This window comes from Cryptomeria japonica, chromosome 9 (genome assembly GCF_030272615.1).
Source record: "Cryptomeria japonica chromosome 9, Sugi_1.0, whole genome shotgun sequence".
Taxonomy (NCBI): domain Eukaryota; kingdom Viridiplantae; phylum Streptophyta; class Pinopsida; order Cupressales; family Cupressaceae; genus Cryptomeria; species Cryptomeria japonica.
Genome location: NC_081413.1, coordinates 753,022,742 through 753,050,566, shown reverse-complemented (window position 1 = coordinate 753,050,566; position 27,825 = coordinate 753,022,742). Strand labels below are relative to the sequence as shown.

Below are 27,825 nucleotides of genomic sequence, written 5' to 3'. Positions count from 1 at the left end.
TAATTTTCTTACCTTTACAAATTTATTCAACAGTCATACGAGATTGAATGAAAGAATATTAGAGAGAGATGATATTCTACTTAAAAAGACATTTGATTCAATGATCAAGTAATTAGTAATCAATACAAATTTTACACACTCCATTAGCTGAAAGACGGCAGAAGGATTAGACTAAAAAAGCCAAGCGCTGTGGGAAAAACGGGAGGGAAACTACTGGTTGCTGCCGCCTGCAAATGTTCCACTAATGTTAATGGAGTCAATAAGGGTGACGCTAAAACATTATAGCCGTCCTTTGAGTTTTTATAAATGTACAACTGTTTCATCGCTCACAGGCCATTTACATTTGCTACATGTACAACTTTTCACAATAAGCTTATTTACATGTATGTCAAGTGCGGAAGTTTGGTTGATGCTCGTAAAGTGTTTGACCACATGAAAGAGCGAGACTGCGTCTCATGGAATACGATGATTGCAGCGTGCAGAAGACATGGATATCCTCAGGAGGCAGTCACACTGTTTCATCAAATGCAACGAACAGGTCTCCAACCCGATCAGTTTACATTTGCTAGCGTACTTCCAGCCTGTGCCAAGATGGGAGCTCTGGAACAGGGCATATACATCCATCAAAATATAAAGGATAGAGGAATTTCATCAAATGTTGTAGTTGCAACTGCCCTGGTAGACATGTATGCGAAATGTGGGAGCATAGACAAGGCACGTGAACTGTTTGACAAAATGCCTCAAAAAAATGTTTTCTCATGGACTGCAATGATCGCAGGATTTGCACAAAATGGATTTGTTAAAGAGGCTTTGGAAAATTTCAAGCAAATGCAATTGGCAGGTGTAAAGCCAAACTCCACAACCTTTGCCAGCGTCCTCCCTGCCTGCGCTAAAATGGGAGCTTTGGAAGAAGGTATGGCTATCCATCAAAGCATATTGGAAGAGGGGGTTTTATCAGATATTATAGTAGGAAATGCTCTGGTAGACATGTATGGAAAATGTGGAAGCATAGACAAGGCACGTGAACTGTTTGACAGAATGCCTCAAAGAGATGTCATTTCATGGAATGCAATGATAGGAGGATATGCTCAAAATGGATTTGTTGAAAAGGCTTTAGAAACGTTCAAGCAAATGCAATTGGCAAGTGTAAAGCCAAATTCCATTACTTTTACCAGCATCCTCCCTGTCTGCGCCAAAATGGGAGCTTTGGAACAGGGTTTAGACATCCATCAAAGCATAATAGACGGGGGATTTTTATCAGATATTATAGTTGGAAATGCTCTGCTAGACATGTATGCAAAATGTGGAAGCTTAGACAAGGCACGTGAACTGTTTGACAGAATGCCTCAAAGAGATGTCATCTCTTGGAATGAAATGATTGCAGGATATGCACAAAATGGATTTATTGAAAAGGCTTTAGAAACTTTCAAGCAAATGCAATGGACAGGTGTAATGCCGAATTCCATAACCTTTGTCAGCATCCTCCCTAGCTGTGCCAAACTGGGATGTTTGGAACAGGGTATGGACATCCATCAAAACATAATGGAAGGGGGATTTTTGTCAGATATTATGGTAGGAAATGCTCTGTTAGACATGTATGCAAAATGTGGAAGCATAGACAAGGCATACAAATTGTTTGACAAAATGCCTCAAAGAAATGTGGTTTCATGGAATGCCATGATTGCAGGATATGCACAAAATGGATTAGTTGAAAAGGCTTTAGAAATTTTCAAGCAAATGCAAATGGCAAACATAAAGCCAAATTCCACAACCTTTGTTAGCATCCTCCCTGTCTGTGCCAAAATGGGAGCTTTGGAACAGGGTATGGACATCCATCAAAGCATAGTGGAAGGGGGATTTTTGTCAGATATTATAGTTGGAAATTCTCTGGTAGACATGTATACAAAATGTGGAAGCATAGACAAGGCACATGAAGTGTTTGACAAAATGGTCCAAAGAGATGTCATCTCATGGACTGCGATGATTGCAGGATATACACAAAATGGACTAATGGAAAAAGCTTTAGAAACTTTCAAGCAAATGCAACTGGCAGGTGTAAAGCCAAATGTCACAACCATTGCCAGCATCCTGCCCGCCTGTGCCAATTTGGGAGCTTTGGAACAGGGCATGGACATCCATCAAAGCATAATGGGAGGGGAGGTTTTGTCAGATATTATAGTTGGAAATGCTCTTGTAGACATGTATGCAAAATGTGGAAGCATAGACAGGGCACGTGAAGTGTTTGACAGAATGCTTCAAAGAGATGTCATCTCATGGAATACAATGATTGCAGGATATGCACAAAATGGATTTTGCAAGGATGCTCTCAAAATCTTTGAATTGATGAAGCACTCTGGAACATATCCTGACATAGTAAGCTTTGCTTGTGTTCTGTGTGCATGCAGCCATGCAGGTTTAGTGGATGAGGGCTGTGCAAATTTCAATCATATGAGGAACCCTTATTGCATTACACCTACAGTTGATCATTATGTGTGCATGGTTGACCTTCTTGCCCGTGCTGGCTATCTTGAGGACACCCTAAACTTTATCATTAAGATGCCAGTTAAACCTGTGGTGGTTGTGTGGATGTGTTTTCTTAGTGCCTGTAGATCACATATGAATATAGGCTTGGGTGTATTTACAGCGGCACTGCTTTTTGATTTGGATCCTAAAAATGCTGCAACTTATGTTCTTCTCTCAAACATCTATGCAGAAGTGGGCTGGTGGGGTGAGGTTCAAATGGTAAGGAGATTGATGAAAGATAGAGGAATTAAAAAGATCCCTGGATGTAGTTGGATTGAAGGCCATAAAGCAGTACATGCTTTTTCTGTAGGAGACAGATCACGTCTACAAACAGGAGATTTATGCAAAGGTGGAGAAATGGGTTGGGAGATGAAGGCAGCAGGTTATTTTCCTGATTCGGCTCATTTATTTAATGATGTGGAAGAGGAGGAAAAACAGTTTTCCCTGCCACCACAGTAAAAAGTTGGCAATTGCATTTGATCTGTTAAACACCCGCTGGAACAACTATTAGAGTTGTTCAGAGCCTTTAAGTCTGTGCTGATTGCCACACTGCAAAGAAATTCATCCCCGAGATTGCTGGAGGGCAAATTATTGTGAGAGATGCGAACCATTTCCATCATTTTAAAAAAGTACCATGTTCATGTGGAGATTAATGGTGATGCTAAACGGAGCAATCTGGAAACAAGTTGGCATTATAATAACACGTACTGTGTCAGATCTGGAGCCATACTTAAGAGATAAGGTTATATTTTTAGTTTCTAGAAAATTATTTTTCATTTTTCAGTTTATTTTTGTTTTTGAGTGTTTGGCAATCTAGACAATGCTGTTGGTTTTGTTAAAAAGTAGATGCATAGAGTGCAATGCAGGCCACTGCGTATATTCACTGTTAGAAGTAGATGCATAGAGTGCAATGCAGATCACTGCTTATATTCATCGTTAGGGTCATCGTTAGGGTGACTGTCAAAAACTTGTTTGATGATAACATAGACATTTCATTAAATTGTTTTTTAGGAAACCTGCATATGTATGGAACGGAAAGCAGGAGGAGAAGTTAGAGGACGAGGAAAAACAAAAGGTGAGCAATATTTGAAGTAAATGAAATATTTTTGACTAATAAGAAATGGGAGAGGAGGACTCACAATTAACTTTTGTCATTTTGTATCGGTTTTTTATTTGGATTAATTGTATTTTTTAACTTATGTGGGGTTGATCGTTTGAGATTAAAATACACATGTCAGATTATCCATGCAATTTTATATATGCCGCATTTCTTCGAGGCATTTACTTGATAGACAATAATTGCTATTTCCTAATCCATGAACACATCGTCTAAGGTATGTTCAATAAAATTTCTGATTAATAGTGAAGGTCCAAAAATCTTGAAACCTGGTTGTAAAATTCAAAATTCAAATTTCCTTCCTTGACTTAATTCAAATGCCTCCCAAATTTGATGTAGTCTAGATGTCATTTTAAGAGATTTATACACAAATACGAGATATGTGCAAAAGATGCACACAGTAGAAGATTTGAGCAGTCACATTTTAAATTACAACGCAAGGCATGAGCACAAACCGTAAGGTCAAGTTCTACCTCAAAAATATGAAGCTGCTCTCATACCATGAGACAGAGTCAATCAGACAAGTAAATGATACACGTACTCATTTCCTTCTGTATCTGATGCAAAACTTGCATACTCTTGGTGTTTGTATTCATGCATATTTGGATAGTCAACCTATTTCATTCAACAAAAAATCCATTTGTCCTTAACACTTGCCAATGTCATTTTGTCAAGAGTTTCTTTGGTTTTATCAGCAAATCTATTTTTGCATTTGTATGTTAGTTTTTCTAACTTTCAATGAGACTGCATTTCATGGAGGCATTTTGCCAAACGGTTTACACCTTTGCAATTGTTGTGTTACCAATTGATTCTCATTAAGCAATTTTGTGCATTTGAATGATTCTGTATTTCAATTAATTTCAGCTCAAACATTCCTACAAACAATTCACATGCATTGAATTATTTGACATTTTCAAACCTGATTACAATCAGGCATTTCATCAAAAGAGTTACGGGTGTTTCTGGTTTACTCCACAAATTGCATTCCTGCTTGCTGGCATCTTGGAATTAGATTAATGCATCTTACATAATTAATTTAATATTTCATTCAAGATTAAATTTAATGCATTTATAGAATTAAATGTATCTTTCTTTTGAAATTAAATTGATGCTTTTTTTGAAAATAAATTAATGGTTGAAGTAGGATTGAACTGTATGTTTGTTTTAATCTCTCTCTATATCTAGATTTTTTATATGAGCAAGAATATGAGATGGAGTAGACATATTGTTATTACCAGAACATTGAGAGCACCAGCCTCAAATTATGAGGGTGTCCAGGTCGCTTCCCTTGGGAAACATATACAAGACTGGGCAAATCATTGCCTTCTATGTCAAGGTCTTTGCCCCTTTCTAGCAAAACCTGCACTTTGGATTAATCAGAAGCTTTTTATAGAGACAAAATCTTTAATTATTGGCTTTAAACAATCGGACAACTATTTATTATAGTAGCTCACAACAAGTACTCGATCATTAAATCCTCTTATCTTTCCCTGGGGATGTGGCCCTCGCAAGGTTTTCTTTCTGAGTTTCTATGATAAAGAAGAATCTCAGAACTGTTTCTGTGGTGCAAATGTGATGTGCTCCAACTGATGCCTATAGTTAGTTTAGGGTTTCTTAGATCAAGAAAGATCATTAACTTATTCTAAAACGAATGAACTGTCAGTTTATCACCCTCAATTTAATTTTGCTTTAATTTTCACAAGTTATATCCGTCTGAAACAAAAGCATATGCTTCACCACTTTTCTCTTTGAAATTCTTTCGAGTTGGCACAACAGTGTAGAACAAGCACTGCCTCAACACACATGTAAGGGGACACCATCCCCTGACCCCTGCAGGAAGCACAATGAAGATAGAAGTCAGTGTAACTGAGGGTGGATGTGCATTGAACTGCCATCTGCATCTACTTTTTTTTTTATATCTTTCACTGTTCTATTACCTAATCCACTCAGATCAAGGAGAATTTTATGTTCTTTTTAGCTGTGGCCATGTCTTAGAATTTATAGTATGATGAGTCTCAGCTAGAAATTTTGAATTAATGCAAGACCAAGGTTACTCCCAATGCTGTGAAGGTGCCGGACAAACTCAAAGATGTAGAGCATTTTGAATCCCGATAACAAGTGAGAAAGATCAAAACCAACAGTCAGAACCTTAGGTTTGCCTGCAATATTACAGGCCCAAAGAATTGAAAACTGGCTTATGACAAAATCTCACTGCACAAAAGAGTTCATCCTATCTCACAATTTCTACATGCAGAGCACTGATAGCATTGAAATTTGAGGTCACATGCATGATCCACTCTCACAATCACACCATATTTTTGATAAAGGGTGAAGTGGGCTTTTGAAAGGGCCCAAACCCTTTGACAAAAAGGAATTTAGATATAACAATGCAGTTCAACTGTCAACCATGAGACACCAGCTACATAAAAAAAAAATCAGTCCTAGGACTGCACTAAAAACAAGTAGCTTAGACTAAACACACACATCGCTGAGCAAATCAAGGCAACTTGAATCCAAAGAGCTCCGAAGAACTCTGAAAACCAACTGCAGTCCTGCCTTCGGTAACAGTGCTACAGGATATCATCTTAATCTCAAGTTTTTTCATTCTCACAATTACACCCTATTCAACAACATGGGAAATTAAGATTATTTCTGTCAATTCAAGTACAAAGAAGCAATTGGCCTTCTCACTCTCAACAGAGTTGAGGAGTTTTAAGAATAGAACCAGAAAGATTAAACTCAGAAATTAGAAACACAAGAACAAGAAGCACAAGAATTTATCCTTTCGAAAACCCTCCACCTGAGGGTGAAAAACCCGGCCATACCAAAAATTAAGTTTTATTGAAGATGCAAAATAGAATACAAAGCTCTCAAGCTTGAATAAGAGTCCTCTAAATTTGATTGCTAACACTTAACGATTAAGAGAAGAAGCTGATTATATCTTCTGAAGACTGAAGCTTCCTCAATGCAACTAGAGCATAATCTTTAGAGTTAGAGTCGCTGAAGAATATACAAATAGAAAAAAAAATTATGCACAGAAGAATGCCAAATCATATAAAATAGATTGTCTTCTTTATGGATTTTACACATGCACCAGACAAACTGCAGACACTGCTTTATAGGAGAAAATTGGGCTTGAATAGATATCTCGATATGGAGGAAGGCAGAAAGCCACAATGCCATAATTTCGACGGCAGTTACAAAGCAAACTGAAGCATACTCTCGCACCAACATGAGCCACATAAGCGTTGTCACAAATGAACTCACACCAATGAAAGCCAGACAGACGATGACATGAATGAATCTCTCCTCGGAAGGAATACCAAGAGAATAGGAGATGAATTGCAGGAGACACGAGGCATCCATAAGTGCACAATCAATACAATAAGTGCGGTGACAGATATGATAAAGAACTGAAACACTTCCAACAAACTTAGGAGCGATGAAATAAGCCACAGCGAACATAGAACTCAAAACAGTCGAGCAAAATTATGAACTGTGAAGAGATGCGACAAGATTAACAAAACAACAACAACAAGAAATTCACAACCATCGCAGGTAATGATGTCTCCTGAAGTTACAAACTTTAACACTCCCTCTTAACAAAGGAGATATCATTTACTGATTTTCAAGTCACGGAGTCTCTCAACATGACAAACACAATGGCTACACCCATATGTGTAAATAGCAAAATTTAATCACGGATTCTCTCAACGTGATAGCATCATTGATTCACTCAACATGATGTTCACCATGGCTACTCCCATGAATGAAATAAACTCAAGCTCTCATCACGGAGTCGCTCAACATGATGTTTTCATGGAGTCTCTCAACATGACATTCACTATGGCTACTCCCATGAGTGGAAAGAGCAACAAGGGCGTTCACCTCAAATTTGTCCATCACAGAAAAATGCATTACAAGGGCTTTCACCTTAAATTTCTTCATCACAGAGAAAAATGCATGACAACATAAAATGAGAATCATTGAAGCTGAGATTCTCTGTCAGCAAGAGCATCATTCTCCACAATGCCAAGCTTATTTCTAAAATAAGAAAAATTCACTCTAGGAAGTGGCTTGGTGAGAATGTCAGCTGTCTGCTCATCTGTGCAAATGTACTTGAGCTCAACTCATTTCCTTTGATCCATATCTCTTAAATGATGATACTTGATCTCCACATGCTTGGATCTATCATGAAAGATAGGATTAACCGAAAGCTTTACACAACTTTGATTGTCACAAAGAATCACAGTTGGTTCCAAAGGCTGCCCAAACAATCTTGCAAGAAGCTTTCGAAGTCACACAACTTCTCGTGCTGCTACACAAGCTGCAACATATTCGACTTCTGCTGTACTTTGAGCCACACATGATTGCTTCTTGCTGCACTAGGAAATCATAGCTGAACCTAAGTTGAAACAACAACTGGAAGTGCTCTTCCCATTAGGCACACACCTTGCCCAATCTGAATCAGAAAAACCTTGCAAGTTTAGACCTTCACAAGAGATATATTTCAGACCATATCCCACTGTACCACGTACATATCTCAATATATGTTTAGCTGCAACAAAATGAATCTGTCTAGGCTCACACATGAACTGATTGAGAGTGTTAACAACATAATATATATCGGGCCTTGTATTTGTTGATTTTAGGCAATCATATGTTAATCTAGTTACTTAAATTATAAGCAGACTGAGAATAAGCAGAAATAATAATAAAAGCATACAACACAAGACACAAGTACCTTGGGAAAACCTCCCTCTTGGAGGTGAAAAACCCAGCAACAAGATCTCAGTTTATATTAGACAATATCAGTATACAACTTTGCTTCAACACTTGAAGCAACATATAAATAAGAATAACAGAATGAGGATTCCAAACTAGGGCACAAGGAATAGCTTGATAGATTTATCTGCAATATCAAGATTTGCTATTCGCTGTCATGCAGATCAGTTGCAAAGCATAGGAGTGAATTTGCCGACTGTGAATGTGATTTGCTGTCTCAAGAAGATAGTTTTTTGGTTCCTAGGAATGAATCACTGCCTCAAGAAGGTAGTTCGCTAGTTCTTGGAAGGATGGTTCACATAAGGCTAGCAGTGCTTAAAATGAAGATGATGCATTGTGTAGAATGAATCTTGTTACCTGGATGTTTCAAGATGTTTTATGGGTTTGATATTATTGTTTTGGTCTTAAGCCAACATGGCATATCATTGTAATAAAGAATTATGTAATGATATTATTGTAATATCTTTAGGTGGCCGACCTAATTGGTTTAGGCCTTAGGGTTTGTATAAATAAGAGGTAGAAACTCTTTGTAAAGTATCATGGTTATTGAAAAGGTCACGGTCAAGGAATGTAATGTGCGAATATTGTAATATCATTCAGGCAGAGGAGTTAATCGATCATTGGTGATCGGATTGGTTTCAGAAGAGGATTTAGTCCTCCAACATTGAGCTTAACCGGGATTGTAATCAGGCATAGTAGATGCTATTTCCAACAATTCACTCTATTGGATTGTTGTCCATTTATCTTGAGAAGGTTGAAGCGTCTCTGCAGTCAGTGAGACTCTTTTGTAATGAGCAGTACGCTCTAGGTAGTGTGCCTTCCTGCAAGTGCATGCCCCTCATTGTAACACAAACTTTCTGCAGAAGTATCATTTGACTGTGGGTAGGCTTCCCACTGTGGTTTTTCTCTTTCCAGGGTTTCCACGTACAAATCATGGTGTTATGTGGTATGATTGCTTTGCATTGATTATCTGGTTAATTGTTAAAGTTGTGTTGTCTACTGGTATCTATTCCTACTAGCATCTGTCTATATCGGTACTTGAATTGTTAGGATAAACGATGAACAACTGAGAGAGGGGGGGGGGGGGGGGGGGGAATCAGTTGTTAACAGATTATAACTTTTAATCCACAATACAACCTTAAACAAATCAAGTACCGGTACAGACAGATGCCGGTAGGAACATATACCAGTAAACAATACAACTTTAACAATTAACTAGATAATCAATGCAAAACAATCATACCACATAACACCATGATTTGTACGTGGAAAACCTGGAAAGGGAAAAACCACGGTGGGAAGCCTACCCACAGTCAGATGATACTTCTGCAGGAAGTATGTGTTACAATGAGGGGCCTGCACTTGCAGGTAGGCACACTGCCTAGAGCGTACTACTCATTACAAAAGAGTCTCACTGACTATAGAAAGGCTACAACCTTCTCAAGATAAATGGACAACAATCCAATAGAGTGAACTGCTAGAAATAACATCTACTATGCGTGATTACAGTCTCGGTTAAGCTCAATGCTAGAGGACTAAATCCTCTTTTGAAACCAATCCGATCACCAATGATCGATTAACTCATCTGCCTGAATGATATTACAATATTCGCACATTACATTCTTTGACCATGACCTTTTCAATAACCATGATACTTTACAAAGAGTTTCTACCTCTTATTTATACAAACCCTAAGGCCTAAACCAATTAGGTCGGCCACCTAAAGATATTACAATAATGTCATTACATAATTCCTTATTACAATGATATGCCATGTCGGCTTAATACCAAAATAATAATATCAAATCCATAAAATATCTCGAAACATCTAGGTAATGTGTAGAGTACACGCTAGCATGATACTGGTCCATAACCTAGATAGGTACCGGACCTATTATGGGTCCACCACGCCAAAACAATTTCTTCAAGCAATTGAAGCACGATCAACGGACATCTTCAACATTCTGAAATCCTCGAAGAAGCTGCACCAACACCAATTGTGCGTCCTGTCATGATTCCTCAATGAAAGCTCTGCCGGTAAAGCCTTAAACCAGTGCCGGTAAGGGTTTACCATTGTGTTTGATAACATCCAATTATCAAGCCAATACCAAGTGACCAAAACATGCTTATGAAGCATATAACACATGAAATCCAATATACTTCACTGATCCAAACATGCCGGAAGTGTCCAACAGATAATCTCTTCTGCCGGTAACACTAGATCTTATACCGGTAACCTGTCTACCGGTAACCATCCATATCAGCCAGTGTAAATCTGTCTGCCGGTAACAACTAGTGTTGACATCAATGCCACACATACCCATAGTGCCAACAATCTCCCCCTTTGGCATTGATGGCAACACTAGATGTGAAAAACATCTAAGTACCAAGAAATGCCAAACAAGTCTCCCCTTGTGGAAGACAACCAACAACCAATAGCTCTCCCCTAGTGAATGATATCTCTGTAAGGCTCTGAAAAAAAATCTCTCTCCCCAATGTATACAACTTTTCTTTTATTTTCACATCAATATATCTCCCCCTTTGACATCAATGCTAGAAACCTGACAAAAATATCAAAGCAATGATATAAACCTCTGAATCTCAAAGTTGACTACTCCCCCTGAGTAGTAGCACCATTCATCAGTGCCAGAATGGATAATGTTCCTGATAATGCATACCGCACTGATGACAAACTTCATCAATCAAGTCTCTGCCGGAGGGGCAGAAACCCCTAACTTGTCTCTCAAGTATTCGAAGAAGTTGCACCAACACCAATTGTGCATCCTGTCATGATTCCTCAATGAAAGCTCTGTCGATAAAGCCTTAAACCAGTGCTGGTAAGGGTTTACTAGTGTGTATGATAACATCCAATTATCAAGCCAATACCAATTGACCAAAACATGCTTATGAAGCATATAACACATGAAATCCAATACACTTCATTGATCCAAACATGTCGGAAGTGTCCAACAGATAATCTCTTTTGCCGGTAACACTAGATCTTATACCGGTAACCATCCATATCAGCCAATGTAAATCTGTCTGCCGGTAACAACTAGTGTTGACATCAATGACAAAACATCAATGCCACACATACCCATAGTGCCAACAATCTCCTTCTTTGGCATTGATGGTAACACTAGATGTGAAAAACATCTAAGTACCAAGAAATGCCAAACAAGTCTCCCAGAAAATTCATGTTCAAGTCTTCCAAGTTGGTCCCCAACCAGCCCACATGGTACTAGAGGATGTGTCGTGCCAGTGTCATTGGTAAAAATAAAAATAATAGAATGAGGAAGAATTTTTAAAGCCCTCGTTCCACCCTCTGTGAGTAGGCATGGTGGACCCACCCTCTGCGAGTAGGTATGGTGGGCATCATTGAAGAAATTCCACCCTCTGCGAGTAGGCATGGTGGTCCCACCCTCTACGAGTAGGTATGGTGGGTATTATGGAAGAAATTCCATGATGAGTTCATTCACCCTCTGGGAGTAGCTATGGTGAACATATTATGTGTTTCATCCATGGGAGTAGCCATGGTGGTAGTCACTTTGAGACTTGATTATTCATAGAATCATCTCTAGCTAAGAGGGAGTGTTGAAATGGTTAGCTAGTTCAGATCATATTTTAATGTTGCCTTGTGACAATTAAAATATTATCTTATTGTAATAAGGTTAAGTGATTTATGTCTATAGGGATGGGCCCAAATGTAACGTGTGGTTAAGCAATTTATGTCTATAGGGTTGGGCCCAAATGTAACGTGTGGTTAAGCAATTCATGTCTAATAGGGCTGGGCCCAAAAGGAAACGTGTCACAACTTGCAAGTTATGTAGGCCCCAAATTGGGCGCCAAAAGTGCAAATTAAAATATGTAAAATAAAGGGAATTGGTTGAAGCCGACTTGGAAGACTTGAACATGAATCTTAACATGTTCAAGTCTTTCAAGTCGGCTTCAACCAATTCCCTTTATTTTACATATTTTAATTTGCACTTTTGGTGCCCAATTTGGGGCCTACATAACTTGCAAGTTGTGACACGTTTCCTTTTGGGCCCAACCCTATTAGACATGAATTGCTTAACCACACGTTACATTTGGGCCCAGCCCTATAGACATAAATTGCTTAACCACACGTTACATTTGGGCCCAACCCTATAGACATAAATCGCTTAACCTTATTACAATAAGATAATATTTTAATTGCCACAAGGCAACATTAAAATATGATCTGAACTAGCTAACCATTTCAAGAGTATTGACTAAATACATCAATGATCCAATCAATTACCTATATATAGTGGGATCAACTAAATCTGAACTAGCTGCAACCTCATGTAACTTTTTCAGATTTGCTCCCATGGGAGTTTCCATAGACTTGCAATCTAACATACCAAATCTTTTCAAAATGTCAATGGTATATTTCTCTTGACTCAGGATAACCTCATTTGATCTTTGCCACACTTCTAAACCAAGAAAGTAATGCATAAGACCAAGATTTTTCATCTCGAATTCCAAAGATAACTCTTCCTTACATTTAGAAATAAGATCATCCTCTCCAGTAAGAAATAAATCATCAATATAAAGAACTAAAATTAATGCTTTATCATCAATTAACTTGAAGTAGATATTTGGATCAACATCATTTTTGAGGAAACCCAAGCTCAATAAATAATGATCAATTCTTTCATACCATGCACGTGGAGCTTGCTTAAGGCCATGCAAAGCCTTTTTCAATCTGCATACTTGTGATTCTTTCTCATGAATCACAAAACCATCTGGTTGCTCAATAAAAACTTCTTCAATTACACCATTCAAGAATGTTGTCTTTACATCCATCTGATGGAGTTTGCATCCTTTAACCATTGCAATAGCAATGATAGTTCTAATTGAAGTGTATCGAGCTACAGGAGCACAAGTCTCCTCATAGTCTATACCTTCCTTTTGAGAAAAACCTTTAGCTACGAATCTAGCTTTATATTTTTCAACACTTCCATCAGCTGCATGTTTAATCTTGAACAACCACTTAGAAGAAACAACAGATTTACCTTGAGGTCCAGGAACAATATCCCAAATGTTATTCTTGATGATGGATTGATATTCTTCCAACATTGCATCTCTCCATACTTTCTATTTTGAAGCCACTTCAAAATTTGAAGGCTTAGATTCAATAATATGACTCATTAAAGCAACATATCCAGCAAACTTATGAGGTCTCTTACTTTTTTTGAAAGTACCACACTCTTGCATAGTATGCCTGGCCCACAAAGGTCTCTTCTTGTCACATGAAACATTACTAGGTTCAGTAGAGGTATCTATAGGATCAACAGGATCAATAGGTTCTTCTAAATTAGGAGTCTCCCTCTAAATCTCGGAAGGGGAATCAGGGGCAGCAATATCCATATCTTGAGAAATTTCATGATCTTCTCTATCAATTTCCATAGAAGATCCTTTAGGATCTTTTGCAAGCTACATCTTCTTCAAACGAAACATCTCTGTTAATTTCAATATGTTTTTGACTCGGAATATAGACTCTGAAAGCTTTTGAAGATTCATTGTAACCAACAAAAATTCCCTTCTTGCCTGAAGGTTCTAGCTTAGACCTCTTATCTTTAGGTACATGAATGTAAACTGGACACCCAAAAATTCTGAGATGACTAACTTTTGGTTTAATACCCAAGTAAGCTTCTTCAGGAGTCATATTGTCTAGAATTTGATGTGGACTACGATTCTGAATATAAACAGCTATCCTGCAAGCTTTTGCCCAAATAAAGATTTGAAGACCTTGATCATGGATCATGGCTTTCACTGCCTCAACAATAGACCTGTTTTTTCTTTCAGCAATTCCATTTTGTTGGGGATTATAAGAGACACAAAACTCCCTTTTAATCCCAACTTCAATATAGAAATTTCGAAATAAACCAGAAGTATATTCACCCCCATTGTCAGATCTTAAAACTTTGATCCTCTTATCAAACAAATTCTCTACTAGAGCTTTGAACTCTTTAAATCTAGACAACACTTCATCAGATTCTTTAGATTTCAGAAAGTAAATACATGTCTTACGAGAAAAGTCATCAATGAAGTAACATAGTACCAAAAACCACTTAAAGAAGCAACATACATAGGACCACACAAGTTAGAATGAATCAGCTATAGAATTTCTTTTGCTCTACTTGCACTAGAGTGAAAAGGACTTTTAATTTTCTTACCTAGAGCACATCCTTTGCAGACACCATCATGATCTTGATTGAGCTTAGGAAGACCAATGACCATCTTCTCCATGGAGGAAAGCGTTCTAAAATTTAGATGAACAAATCTTTTATGCCACAACTCACTAGAAGACATAGAATCATGTGCTAAGGCTTGAATAGGGTGAGCTGAAAGTCTATATAGGCTATCATGATGAACACCAATTTCACAAGCTGTCTTGATGCTAGTTTTCTTCTTCCATGCAAGAACTTTGCCTTCAACAAAAGCAACTTGATATCCTTTATCTTCCAACACTGAAATAGAAATCAGATTTCTCTTGATTCCAGGAACAAATAGCACATCACTCAGATGAAGAGGGATACCTGAATCTAAATGAAAGGAAGTGGTTCTAGCTCCTTTTACAAAATAACAAGCATCATCACCAATGATAACATGCAAATGAGAATCCGTTTCTACTAGATTAGAGAGATGCTTACGATATCCTGTAATATGGCGAGAAGCTCCACTGTCAATTAGCCAAGTGTTACTATCAGAGGGAACATTACTTGAAAAAGCAAAAATAAATAAGAAACCCTTTGAATTTTTAGGTGATTCTCTATGAGGAGAGGCATTTTCAACATTTGTGGCAGCTACTTGATGCTTGGGCCTCGAAGGACATTCTCTAGCAAAGTGACCAAACTTGTCACATCTGAAACACTGAACTCTAGAGAGATCCTTTTTCTTTTTAGTTTCAGGAGATGAATTAGAATTCCTATCTCTGTTCCTCTTGAAGTTTCCTTTCCTTCCTTTTCTTTAGAAGTGTGGGCAACAAGAACATGATCTTCTTCATGGTGAGATTTTCGCTCGATTCTTCTCGCCTCCAATCTGCATTCCTCTTGAATGCAATCAGCTCTCAACCGATCAAATTTGGGTAGTTTATTTCTTCCACTAATACCTTGAATGAATGATTCCCAAGAGTGAGGAAGGCCATTTATGGCCAGCATAACTAGGTCTTTATCCTCAATAGAATCTCCAATAGCATTGAGCTGATCCTTCAATTCTGTAATCTTCATAAAGAAAGAAACAACAGATTCACCTCTAGCCATTTTAATATGAAGGAGTTGGCGTCTCAAGGCTAGAGCTCTAGTAGTGCTGTTGAATTCATACAAGCTTTGGAGGCATTCAAACATTTCTTTGGCTGAACCCAACTTTGATATAATGGGTACCAAATGATCCATAATAGAATCAATTGGTATCTTTCTTGCCATGAAATTATTCTTTCTCCATTGTGCTTTCTCAGAGTCATCCGATGGTTCATATACAACAGACTTCACGAAGTTGAGAAGATCATTCTCTTCAAGCACAATAAGGACTCTGAATTTCCATGAGGTATAATTAGCTGCACCATCCAACCTGTCTTCAACTTTGAGTCCATTTACCATTGTTGAAAACTGAAATAAACAAGCTAAGCTTAAGAAAAGAATATTTTAAAGCTAGGCAATCTGGTTCTGGATCTTTTCTGTAGACCCGCTCTGATACCATGTTAAGAATAGAACCAGAAAGATTATAACTCAGAAATTAGAAACACAAGAACAAGAAGCACAAGAATTTATCTTGGGAAAACCCTCCATCTGAGTGTGAAAAACCCAACCATACCAAAAATTAAGTTTTATTGAAGATGCAAAATAGAATACAAAGCTCTCAAGCTTGAATAAGCAGTCCTCTAAATTTGATTGCTAACACTTAAAACGATTAAGAGAAGAAGCTGATTATATCTTCTGAAGACTAAAGCTTCCTCAATGCGACTAGAGCATAATCTTTTTAGTTGCTGAAGAATATACAAATAGAAAAACACTTTATGCACAGAAGAATGCCAAAGCATATAAAATAGATTGTCTTCCTTATGGATTTTACACGTGCACCAGACAAATTGCAGACACTGCTTTATAGGAGAAAAAAGGGCTCGAATAGATATCTCAAGACAGAGGAAGGCAGAAAGCCACGACGCCATAACTTCGATGGTAGTTACAAAGCAAACTGAAGCATACTCCCACACTGACATGAGCCACATAAGTGTTGTCACAAATGAACTCACACCGACGAAAGCCAAATAGATGATGACATGAATGAATCTCTCCTCGGAAGGAATACGAAGAGAATAGGAGATGAATCACAAGAGACACAAGGCATCCATAAGTTCACAATCAATACAAGAAGTGCGGGAACCAAAACACTTCCAACAAACTTAGAAGCGATGAAATAAACTACAACGAACATAGAGCTCAAAATGGTCGAGCAAAATTATGAACTATGAAGAGATGCAACAAGATAAACAAAACAACAAGAAGAAGAAATTCACAACCATTGCAGGTAATGATGTCTCCTGAAGTTACAAACATTAACAAGGAGTACCGCAAATGTAGCAATACCAACCTAATCATTTGATGGTGCGACTCCAATCATGCAAGAACAATTCTATTTCTGACAAAAGATGATACATGGTCTCAAAGAACATACCTTCCCATAAGCTTATTTGATATCACATGATTTGAGGATGCCAAATTCAGATAACAAAAACTTATTACATCTGACCAAACTTCAAATAGCCATTCCATTATTTCTTTATAGAACAAGTAATTAGCTCCTAATTGTCCTGTAAAAACTGCACACTTGAAATTACACACAAAATCTAACCACATTGGCATAACCCTCTTTTTGGACCTTGATATGATTTGTTAATAATAATAATAATAATAATTATAATATTAATTTTATGAGTAATGTTAGAAAGAAAAGATAAATTGAAATGAGGTTGAAGTTTTTAAATAAAAATGAATTTAATTGATGACACACACATGAGGTCATAATTTATTTGAAAATTGCTTATTTTTCTCAATATCCTAATTGAGCACATGATGTGGGAGAAATAAGAAGATTCTAGAAAAGAAATTTTAAATTTTAAATATTAAAGAATAAATATTATATTTAGCAAATATATGACATGGGAGTTACAAAATTATTCTATGACAAGAATAATTCTATTCATGGCATTTTTATGACAAAGGAGTTACAAAATGCATCTTTGGGGGAGAATTCAAATTCAAATTTCAAATACATGGTCAAGTGTAACCCCCACTATGACAACACTCATTTTGTATGAAATTAATTTTGAAAATTCTTATTTTCTCAATATGTTAATTTAGCACATGTTGTAGGAGGAAATATAAGCTTTTAGAGATAAAATTCAAATTGCATATTCTTGCATGTAACTCCTCCACCAAGTGATCAATCAATTTTGCATGAAACCAATTTTAGAAAAAAAACCTCCATTTTCAATTAATTATCTTGATAGTGGAATTGGTGCATCTTTTCTATATAATGTATGCAAATCTTTCAAAAAGGGAGTTCATTGTTTTTTTTTTATGATAAAGTAGTCTTGAAATTCTCATGAATTTATTTTCAATACCATGTTAGTTGTAGGAGAAATTTTATAGATGTGTCGCAGGATTTTGGAGAAGATCATTACCAAGATTCAAGGAGGAATTGAAGGAGGTCAACAAGGTTTTTCATTCAAATCCAGGTTCCCCTCTTGCATATTCATTGCTTGCTTTTTCTTTTCAAAGAAAATCTTCTTCTCGTCTCTTTCAGAATTTTGCACATAAGAAAGTTTATATTTTAATTTTATTTTTTAATCTATTATATTTTCTTCAATCAACTTTATTTATTTTACAAAAAAAAAAAGAATTTTTTTTAGAATGGAATATTATTAGAATAACTTGAACAAAAATAAATCTATTGCCAAAGTAATCTAAAATCATAATAAAGAAAACAAAAATAGAAATATATTCATCTCTGTGTATTTTAGATAAATACCCATCTCTGTGGATTTTTAGGAAACTATTCATGTCTGTGGATTTTAGGAAAACATTCATCTCTGTGCATTATAGAAAATTAAGTTCATCTCTGTACTTTTTAGAAACATATTCATCTTTTTGGCTTTTTTAAAAAAAAGAAGATATTATTCCCTGTGCATGTATGAAATTAAAAATAAAATAAAAATGTAAATCTTGCCTTGATTAATAAATTAGTAAATTTCCCTTCAAATAATATTATATAAACATATATATAAAATTTATTTAAATTTGTGTTCTAAATTTGTTTGTAGATTTAAGTTTTTTTAAATTTTTTTTATTTAAGATTAAATAAATATAATTATTATATTATTAAAATATTTTGAGTTAATTATCGATTATTAAAAAAAAAAACATATACATATTTTGAGTTAGGAATTATTTTATTAAAATTGAATTATACTTTAGAGTTTGTAATTAGATTTTATGTGTTATTCAAATAATTGAAAAAATTATATATATTCTAAGTTGTTTAGGTAATTGAAATTTATTTGTATCATTAAAATAAGTAGTTCAAATTTATTTTTATTTTATTCTAATTTAAAATAAAAAAATGTTTTAGATTATTGAAAGTTATTTTGAATGATTAAAATTAATAAGCTTATAGTTCTTTGAAATTTAATTATGCACTTGGGATTAGTTTATCATTATAAATTTTAATAATTGAAAATTAATCAAATTTAGTGATGGATTTATTTATTGAGGTCTATTTAATGAAAAATGGTTTTATTTATTGATATCTATGTAAAAAAGATTAATGAGACCTATTTATAATCTAACCTTATTAAAATTAATGGAAATATGTTTAAAATATCATCTCTAAGTTTTAGGAATTAGATTATTAAAATATTAAAAGAAAATTTAAGCGAAAAGAGTCTAACCCATATTAATGGATACCTTATTGGAGTTTTATTATGGAGAATTAAGTTGCAAATTTGAACTCTTTTTAAATTCTAAAGAGTTAGTATCTCCTCAATGATGGGAATAGAGCCACTTGGGTTTTGAAAAGATAAATATTGCATAAGGCAAAAGGGTGAATTAAAACTTGAGAATTTCAATAGAAAATCGAGCATTAAGAGATTTATCATCTTGAATTAATCCTTCTTAGGATGTAGATATAATAGTTAAATATTTTTATTAAACAAATTAGTTTGATTGAGGAAAAAAAAACAAAGGAAAATGTTATTGCACTAATGATACACTTATTCCATAGTTTTGGATCTTTTCATCAAATAACTAAATCCTAATAGTAAGTGGGTTCCCTCAAGACATTTAATACATTTCAAATATTTAAGTTCTTTAATTATTGGATTTCAAAACTATCTTTTGTATATTTCAATTAGTACAAGTATCAAATGTTAATGAAATTTACCTAACAAGTAAATGTGTTTAGATTCATAGTAACCCTTTTAGGTATTTCAGCAATATGAGTTAATGTTAAACAAAGTTATGCCTCAATTCGAAAGGTTGATTATTTGGTTTGTTTCTTTATTAGATGCCAAGATATGAGCATATAAGGCATTGCGAATAGTCACTTCTTTTAATAGTTAAAATCATTTACCTTCTAGCTAAAAGAAACATAAGACTAGTAAAAAGGAAAAGTTACACTTAATAATACAAGTAATTAGTAAAGATAAATTTAATTAACATTAAAATTAGAGGTAAATTGCATAGTTAAATATTCACATGGTAATAGTATTAATTAGGATGCAAAGAGAGTTTATTCAAAACCGAAATTGTTTTAACAAATGAGTTTTAAGAAACCTATTCCGTGATCACTTAGAAAATTAAGTAACAATTCTAATTGAGGGTAATTTAAGGGGCAAACATTAGCTCCCTTTGAAGTATTTGAAATTGATAAAGTTATTATTTGTAGAATGTATCCAACGATACAGTTAATGTTACTTTGAGTGGAAGGAGTAATTAGTTATCACTTTATAATCTTGCAAAGGTATTAGTTCAAAAGCAACTAGAAGTTTATTGATTAGAATTGTTTATTAGGAGACTTAGTATTATTTACTTGGTTAACTAGCAAGTGTTTATACTCTTGTCTAATCTCTTTTTCAAACAATTAGTAACTAAGAATAATGTGGTTAATTTGAAGCTTATTGTTGAATACTTGTTTCCTTTTCCCTTCAACAAGTGAGTATTAAATTCATTTCCAAATTATAATTATTTGATAATTTAAATTCTATTTCAAGCAATTTAGTACCTTTAAAGTATTAGGATTCACATTTAAAGTAGTGTTATCATTTGTAGATGAAATTTGTATTACTTCATATGGAAGAATTAGTTGGAATTATTATTAAATACTTTTCACTTCAAACAAGTAGGTGTTAAAATTCATTTCCAAATTCTTACTATTCAATCATTTAATTTTCTTTCAAGCAAATTAGTACTAGGATTCATACTTATTGTGTAATGGTTTGTCCAAAACCATTATATCTTGCAAGTAATTCAAATCATTTTCATAAGTTATCTTTGAAAGTATCATGGTTTCCAAGCAATTAGTAAATTCATGTATTTAGTTCAAGTTTTCGAATTTTTAATTATCATAACTTTCCTTCGGAGAAAATACTATTCCAAGTAGTCGATTTGTTCATGTTCCTTTCAATTACGTAAAATTCATACTTTAGTTTTTTCAATTCAAGAGATAATTCCTTGTATATAATAGTTTCTTTTTCATAATTGTATTAGTATATTGCTTCATTTAAGATTCATGAATTCAAAGTTAAATTCCTAGTTACATAACTAAACAAGAGGAGTTGAAACAAAAAATTAGCGGCGTTTGGTATCTATGGTGCCTCTGGGTCACACTTACGGGTAATGTCGTTGTGTTGAACACCTGCACTTAACAGGTATCTATGGTGCCTCTGGGTCACACTTACGGGTAATGTCGTCGTGTTGAACACCTGCACTTAACGCCTAATAAAGCTGCAATAACTACGTCTGTGACATCGTCCCTCTAAATCACCGGGGAGAAATAAGGGTCATTTGGTAGTTAAAATCCAAGGGGCGGGTAATCCCCCTTGGATCGATAATCTAAAAAGATTGATTTTTAAATGAATTTACATTCGATCAGTTGAACTTTAGATAAACCCATTAGGGTTTGGATGTGTGTGAAGATCTTGAATTTTTTTTTTTATCTTGATGATTTCAACGGATGATAACGGAATAAGGGTGACGTATTTAATAGAAAATAAGACTTAGTTATTTTAGGACACAAGTAGAAGGCCACCTTAAGCTTTTTTGCTATAGAGCTACCATCGTGGGTAGCAATCGTAGAGAAACTATCTGGGACATTGACCCGAGAAAAGGGTTGCGTACCCACAAAACAATTTACATTAAACCATAGTTAGAAACCAGAACTGTCATACTTTACGCCTTGATCTCGTGCTGAAACGGGTATGTAGGCAGTCTAGAGATGGAGTTGTCCCTTGTACTCAGGCATTCGGGGATGGGGATTAGGATTTGGTTTTGGGTGATTAGTTGGTTCTTGAAGTTCCTTGGTCTTTTAATCAAATGGTGCAAATACTAATTGAAAGGTTAAAATTAATTCAATGCATACTCAGAAGGAATCCCGTATGGATTCGCTTGACTTCCCAAGGCTTTAGGCCGAATTCCGAGGCGAAACTCAAGCTTGTTTATGTAATTATTTTAATATTCCTAAGGATGGCGACCTCGGTACACTCCTAGTAGGGGAGTGTAGTCTTTAGAGAGTGGCTCAAGACCCGGATGGTCTTGGTGAGTCTAAAGTCTCTGGCCAGAGCATATCCTATTCTTATGAATAGATGCCTACCTCGTTTGGGTAGATGCCTATCCCGGATTGGATAGATGAAACCTCCTATCCCGTATGGACAGATGCCTAACCCGTATGGTTAGATGCCTAGTCCCGTATTGATAGATGTCTAACCCGTATGGTTAGATGCCCATGTCGGTTGGATGGATGCCTATCTCGTTTGGATAGATGTACCTGAGCATGTGATTGAATAAAAAAACAAATAAGTATAAGTAAGAATAAGAAATCAATATTTTTTATATATTAAAAGAAAAAAAAAATCAGTTGAGTTTTTGGATTAAGTTAAGTGGGTTATTACACGCATGTATTCAGAAACATGTTGGTTGAAAATTTTGTACACCTGGGGGATGTGCAAAATTGTGGTTTTAGCCATAGTGTGTGAGTATGATACTCTCCTAATTTAGGGAAGACTTCCCCTATCTACAAACTAAACTAATCTAATATGGGTGGGACAATAGTCTTTCTTCTTCTTTCAAGAAAAACTATACTCTTTTCTCTTCACAAAAAAGTAATAGCAATTGGAAATAAATAACAACAAATACAAAAATGAGATATTTTTGTAGGATTTTTGGAACATAAAGGGAAGTAAAGTTTTCATGAAGACACAAAGACCTCCATCACTTCCCCAGGACGGGAAAACAGAAAGAAAGCTCAAAGTCTTCAACTATCTATTCTCCTATCAACTGTTTTAGATGATTTTCTAGTAACCAAGCACAATATGTAGCAGTTCAAAGTCTAACTACATGATGCACTTCACCCTACATGCACAAATCTTAAAAATAGAAGCAACACAAAGTCTACAAGCTATCTTCCCTCTTGAGCTTTCCACACTAGCTTCAAATATGATAAGCAGCTCAAAGTCTGCAAGACCAAATCTAAAAACCAAACATATAACTCTAAATACAATTAGCAGCTCAAAGTTTGTAAGATCGAATTTAAATCTATCTTGAACAATATAACAAAAATCACAATCAACTCCAAAAAATGTCGTCACATAACAACTTGAATTGGCACAAAGTCTCAACACAACTTGCCTCTTTTATTGAAAGCAATTTGATTTACATCTAAGCTCAAAGTCTTAGAGTGCACATACAAACTGGCAGAATTTTGTTGCATTGCCAAAAGATATATATTACAATAGACCCTTTCAAGTATTTATAGGAGAGGAGCCTTGGGAAAAAGGTGGGAGGATTCTAACTAACTTGAGAAATTCTCTCAACCACCATGACTTATTCCAACTACAGTTCTAATTGAACTCAACTTGTAGTTGCTTTACATGTAATTACAAAAGTGCAAGTGATGAGTTAACTTGCAATTACAAAGTTATTTTTTACATGTTACTTGTCAAAACAAAATTACAAATGCATAATTAAAACTATTGTGTCCAAAGACATGACTCTAACTGCTTCATCCTTTTCTGTGATGATCTTCATGTTGCTTCAGGATGCTAGAACTTGACGTATTCTGGATCAGCGAAGACATGTTGAACCAGAACGAGAATTTGCATCCTTAATGATCTTTGTGTCCTTGGCCAACGAACTTCAACCTTATCTTTTTGCTTGGGGTAGTACTGGCTTTTTAGGAGAGAAAGGGATGCCTTCCTCTTTTCATGTCATGACCATCTTTGTTTTGAAAACATTCTATGCTCTCAACCATGAGTTGTTGTTGTATCTCTTCTTTGTATCATCCTCCAATCTTGAAATCTGCTTGCAAAATAAGGCCCATGCCTTAATCCATTGATTTGGTAGATCGTGTGTGCAAAACAAACTGACAAGGGAAGGGATAAACTGATGCAAAAATGGGCTCACAAGTGAATTTCAGGTTCTGGAAGCTGCATTACAAGTAGACTTTAAATGGGAAAAATGAATGAAGGTGTGAAATGAGTGGATGAAATGGTGGGAATAGGGATCTTGATATGTGGGAAATGATGGGAATGAAGCTTGTGAACAAGGTTAATGAATGCAGATGGATATGAATTAAATTTTGGAAGATCGTCTCCATTTTAACCACATGGGAATGAGAAAAACCTTTACTTGTAATCGGGTTTTTAAAACTCGAAATTGGAAAGACTTATAACTTTGAAACTTGAAGTTTTGGCAAAAGAGGATTAAGTCTTTTAACCAAAGGGGTAGATCTTTTATCTCACTTGCAATCGGGTTTTTAAAACCCGAATGCAAGCAAAGAGGGAAAATGGAGAAAGACAATGCAATTTGCAAATTGCTTTGCAAACTTGGAACAAAGGGGAAAAATCTCTCACAAAACCGATTTTAGGCAAGACAAAACAAAACTAACATATATACAACTTGATCAAGGAAACTAAAACAAACTAAAACAAGAAATGAAAGCAAAAACAAGAGAAGAAAACATACCTTGATCAACAAAAACGACCTCCCAAGAACAAGAATCAATCCTTGAAAGAAGAGAATGAATCTCTTAAATAGACAAAAGAAGATGATTCAAACCCTAGCCACGTTTTAAAAAAATACCATATGCAGCAAAAACGCCTAACAAATGCATGAAGAATCGATCTAATGAAGCTTCCAATCCCCATGCCTAGGTAAGAGAAGCCAAAACAACTTAGGTGAAGGAGGATTCGTGACACTTCCAAGAGGTAAATCGTGGCATTTGAAAAACACGTGTTTGTTATTTTAACGCCTTTGAACCAGCAAAAACGACTACCATATGGCACAAAAGGAGTTTCAAAATGCATGAAAATAGCTTGGGATTCAAAACACCTTCCTCCTAAAATCTTTCCATAAAAATCGATTAAATCCTTCAACAAATTCGACTTCAATAGCTGGTCGGGTTCTTGGAGAAGGGCAACAAGTTTTTAAATTTGCAAAGAACATATGAAATCGGGTTCCAAAAACCCATTTGCAAGTTTTAATATGTTCACTTTTCATGCATTAAGGCAAAATTGGGTTTGTGAGAGAAAACTACAAGTTTAAAATACATGTAAAAAGGAAATAAAACTCCCTTTACAAGTTTTAAAAAACTCAACAAAAGACTAGTAAAGGGAAAATAAATTTTTTTTAACAAGTCACAAAAATAACTTAACTTAAAAATAAAACTTGTAATCAAAGGAAAAATTTTCACTTGCAATCAGGAAGAAAAAAACCCGAAATTGAAGAAAAAACATAGCAAATGAATCCGAAACACGATGAAATTTGAAAAGTGGTTTGAGGATAGACTGAGGATTAATCTAGTCCATGGGTAGGGCAAAATTTTACCTCGAGAAGCGTGCCATAGATTAAAATTTTCATTTTTTGACAAAAATTTGTAAGGGTCGTCACATTTTTGAAAATCAAAAAATGAGGATAACAAAACATTTAGTTTTATTCTTCATTCATGAAGTATGCAAAAACAAGCTGATATAATTATTCAATTTGTTAAATATCAACTTGTCAGGTCCATCTTTTTTATTAAAGAGCCAGGGGATACTATTTTGCAATATATACAACTAGAAACTATTGTAGATCAAAAAAGTACTTATTTGCAATACATACAACTAGAAACTAGTGTAGCTCAAAAAAGTACTTAAACATTCACATTTTGAACTATCCTATTGACTTTTCTTGGTGATAGGTAACCACCACACTAATTTTGCTTTGGAATTAAAATCAGATTTAACGTACTTGATTTACTTTGGAATTAAAATCAGATTTAACATACTTGATTTATCAAAATGTGCTGCTATATAATCAATCGATGAAGGAAGACTAAATACGTGTCGACAGAACATGAATACCGTGAGGGACTGCAATGAGCACAAATCAGACAATCACGACGAATTGCTGTTCCATCTTACAAGAAATTATTTTTTATTGAAAATAATGAACTAGGAAAAGTCTTGACATCAATTTATTGAAAGAATTAGCTTCTCTTCCATCATTTGAAATCTGTTCTAGATATCTATTATTAATGAACATTTGTTATATCACACCATACAGCATTTCAGTTTCCTATACTTTATCTAGAGTTATTGATCACAGATCCTCGTTCATGCTGTATAGAACCATTCATGAGTCGTGGCCCCCTTTCTCAACTCCAGATGATAGTTTGAATGATTTTGGGGCATGCTTTCCTCAAAAATTGTTTTCTGTCCTCTTTGATTTATTCTTTTCTTTGCTGGCAGTTTGGTGTCATTTTTTTATTTTGATCCTCCAAACAACACTAGATTGACTTCAAGCAGTTTTACAATGATGCTACAACTAGAAGACGTGGTTAAAAGTTTGAGAGAAACTACAATGATGCTACAACTGGGAGACCTGGTTAAAAGCTTGAGAGAAACACCATATAACTCCATTTGTCAGCTACACCACTCAATACCATCAAGATTGTCTCTGTATATATAGTCACGTAGCCATTAGCCAATCCTGAAACTTCAGAATGCATTCTTTTGGGAAAGAGTTTTGTCGTAATTGATTTATGTCTGACATCAAGTCTGAGCCTTAAAGTAAATAATCTTATTGTAAGTGATATTCGATTTGATGTATTAGCAACCCAACCCAACCCGAGTTTTAATTATATGGGAGTTTTAATTATCTATTTTTTGTTTTTCAATGAAAGAGGAGATTTTTCTCTGTTCAGCACTGGATTGAAATATATAGGAGTTACAAAAATGAATTTTTTAAAAAATTTTAATGAAAGAAGTTTTTTGTTTTTTTTTCACATTTCAGTTATAATGGCGATGAAAAACTATATACATCATATTATAAGTGCTCGTGCAGTTGCTGCGTAGTAAATATTTTCTTGTAATGTGAGAGATTCTAACTGTATTAAGTTTCATAACACAGTTTTACAGACGATTGATTCGCAACCAGGAAGAATTGTAAGAAATGATTGTAAGAGTGATGGCATTTATCCGAAAGTTAAGTGTAGAAGGTAGTTAAATCTGCTTGTTTAGTTTTTTATGGAAGTCAATTTCAACTATCTTTTTACTAAGATTATCATAAATGCTAATTTTTTTCATAAACTTTAAATTCATGAATTTGGCTGTTTTTTTAATGATTTTTTACATTATAATAGTCTAATTGGACTATTTTTATTTTGGGCTATGCAGAATGCTATCTATTGCAGCTGACCAAAATGAAGATTTACAAGCCTTTTTAGATTATGATATATCATGTAAGAGTTAACAGTTTTGGCTTTTGCCAACGAGTCATATTATTATGGTTGGTTAATTATATTTGACATATATAACTTCACATAGAACATAATTGAAATTGATGTGTGGACATATTGGTGTAATGTGAGTGCCAATGATGGTGAAAAGGAACTAATAAATTTAATCCTACTTTTTTTGGCCTCCTTGTTATGCTAAGATGGTGTTACGTTGTACCCATACTTCAAAAGTCATGGAGACACCAATTACTATCATTGTGGATGACCATATTCTCGAATATGTCACAAAAGGGTTCCCCATCAACAAACTTATTTTGGATTATAGTAAGTATTTGTTCGACATCTTAAAATGAAAAACCTAAAAAGGTCTCGAAAGACAAAGA

At 35.0% G+C, this 27,825-nt stretch overlaps 1 protein-coding gene across 2 annotated transcripts; it reads left to right on the top strand.

The window, feature by feature from the left end:
- Positions 1–43: 43 nt before the first annotated feature.
- On the top strand, positions 44–27,825 carry LOC131064632 (pentatricopeptide repeat-containing protein At5g27110). 2 transcript variants are annotated; one of them, XM_057998827.2, is made up of 5 exons: positions 44–3,265; positions 3,535–3,598; positions 18,114–18,188; positions 27,115–27,202; positions 27,381–27,825. In XM_057998827.2, the coding sequence occupies exon 1, from the start codon at positions 307–309 to the stop codon at positions 2,980–2,982; it is 2,676 nt and encodes an 891-aa protein (XP_057854810.2). In that variant the 5' UTR covers positions 44–306; the 3' UTR covers positions 2,983–3,265; positions 3,535–3,598; positions 18,114–18,188; positions 27,115–27,202; positions 27,381–27,825. The 2 variants fall into 2 exon arrangements, with proteins under 2 accessions (XP_057854810.2, XP_057854806.2); XM_057998823.2 differs by having other exon boundaries at positions 18,083–18,188.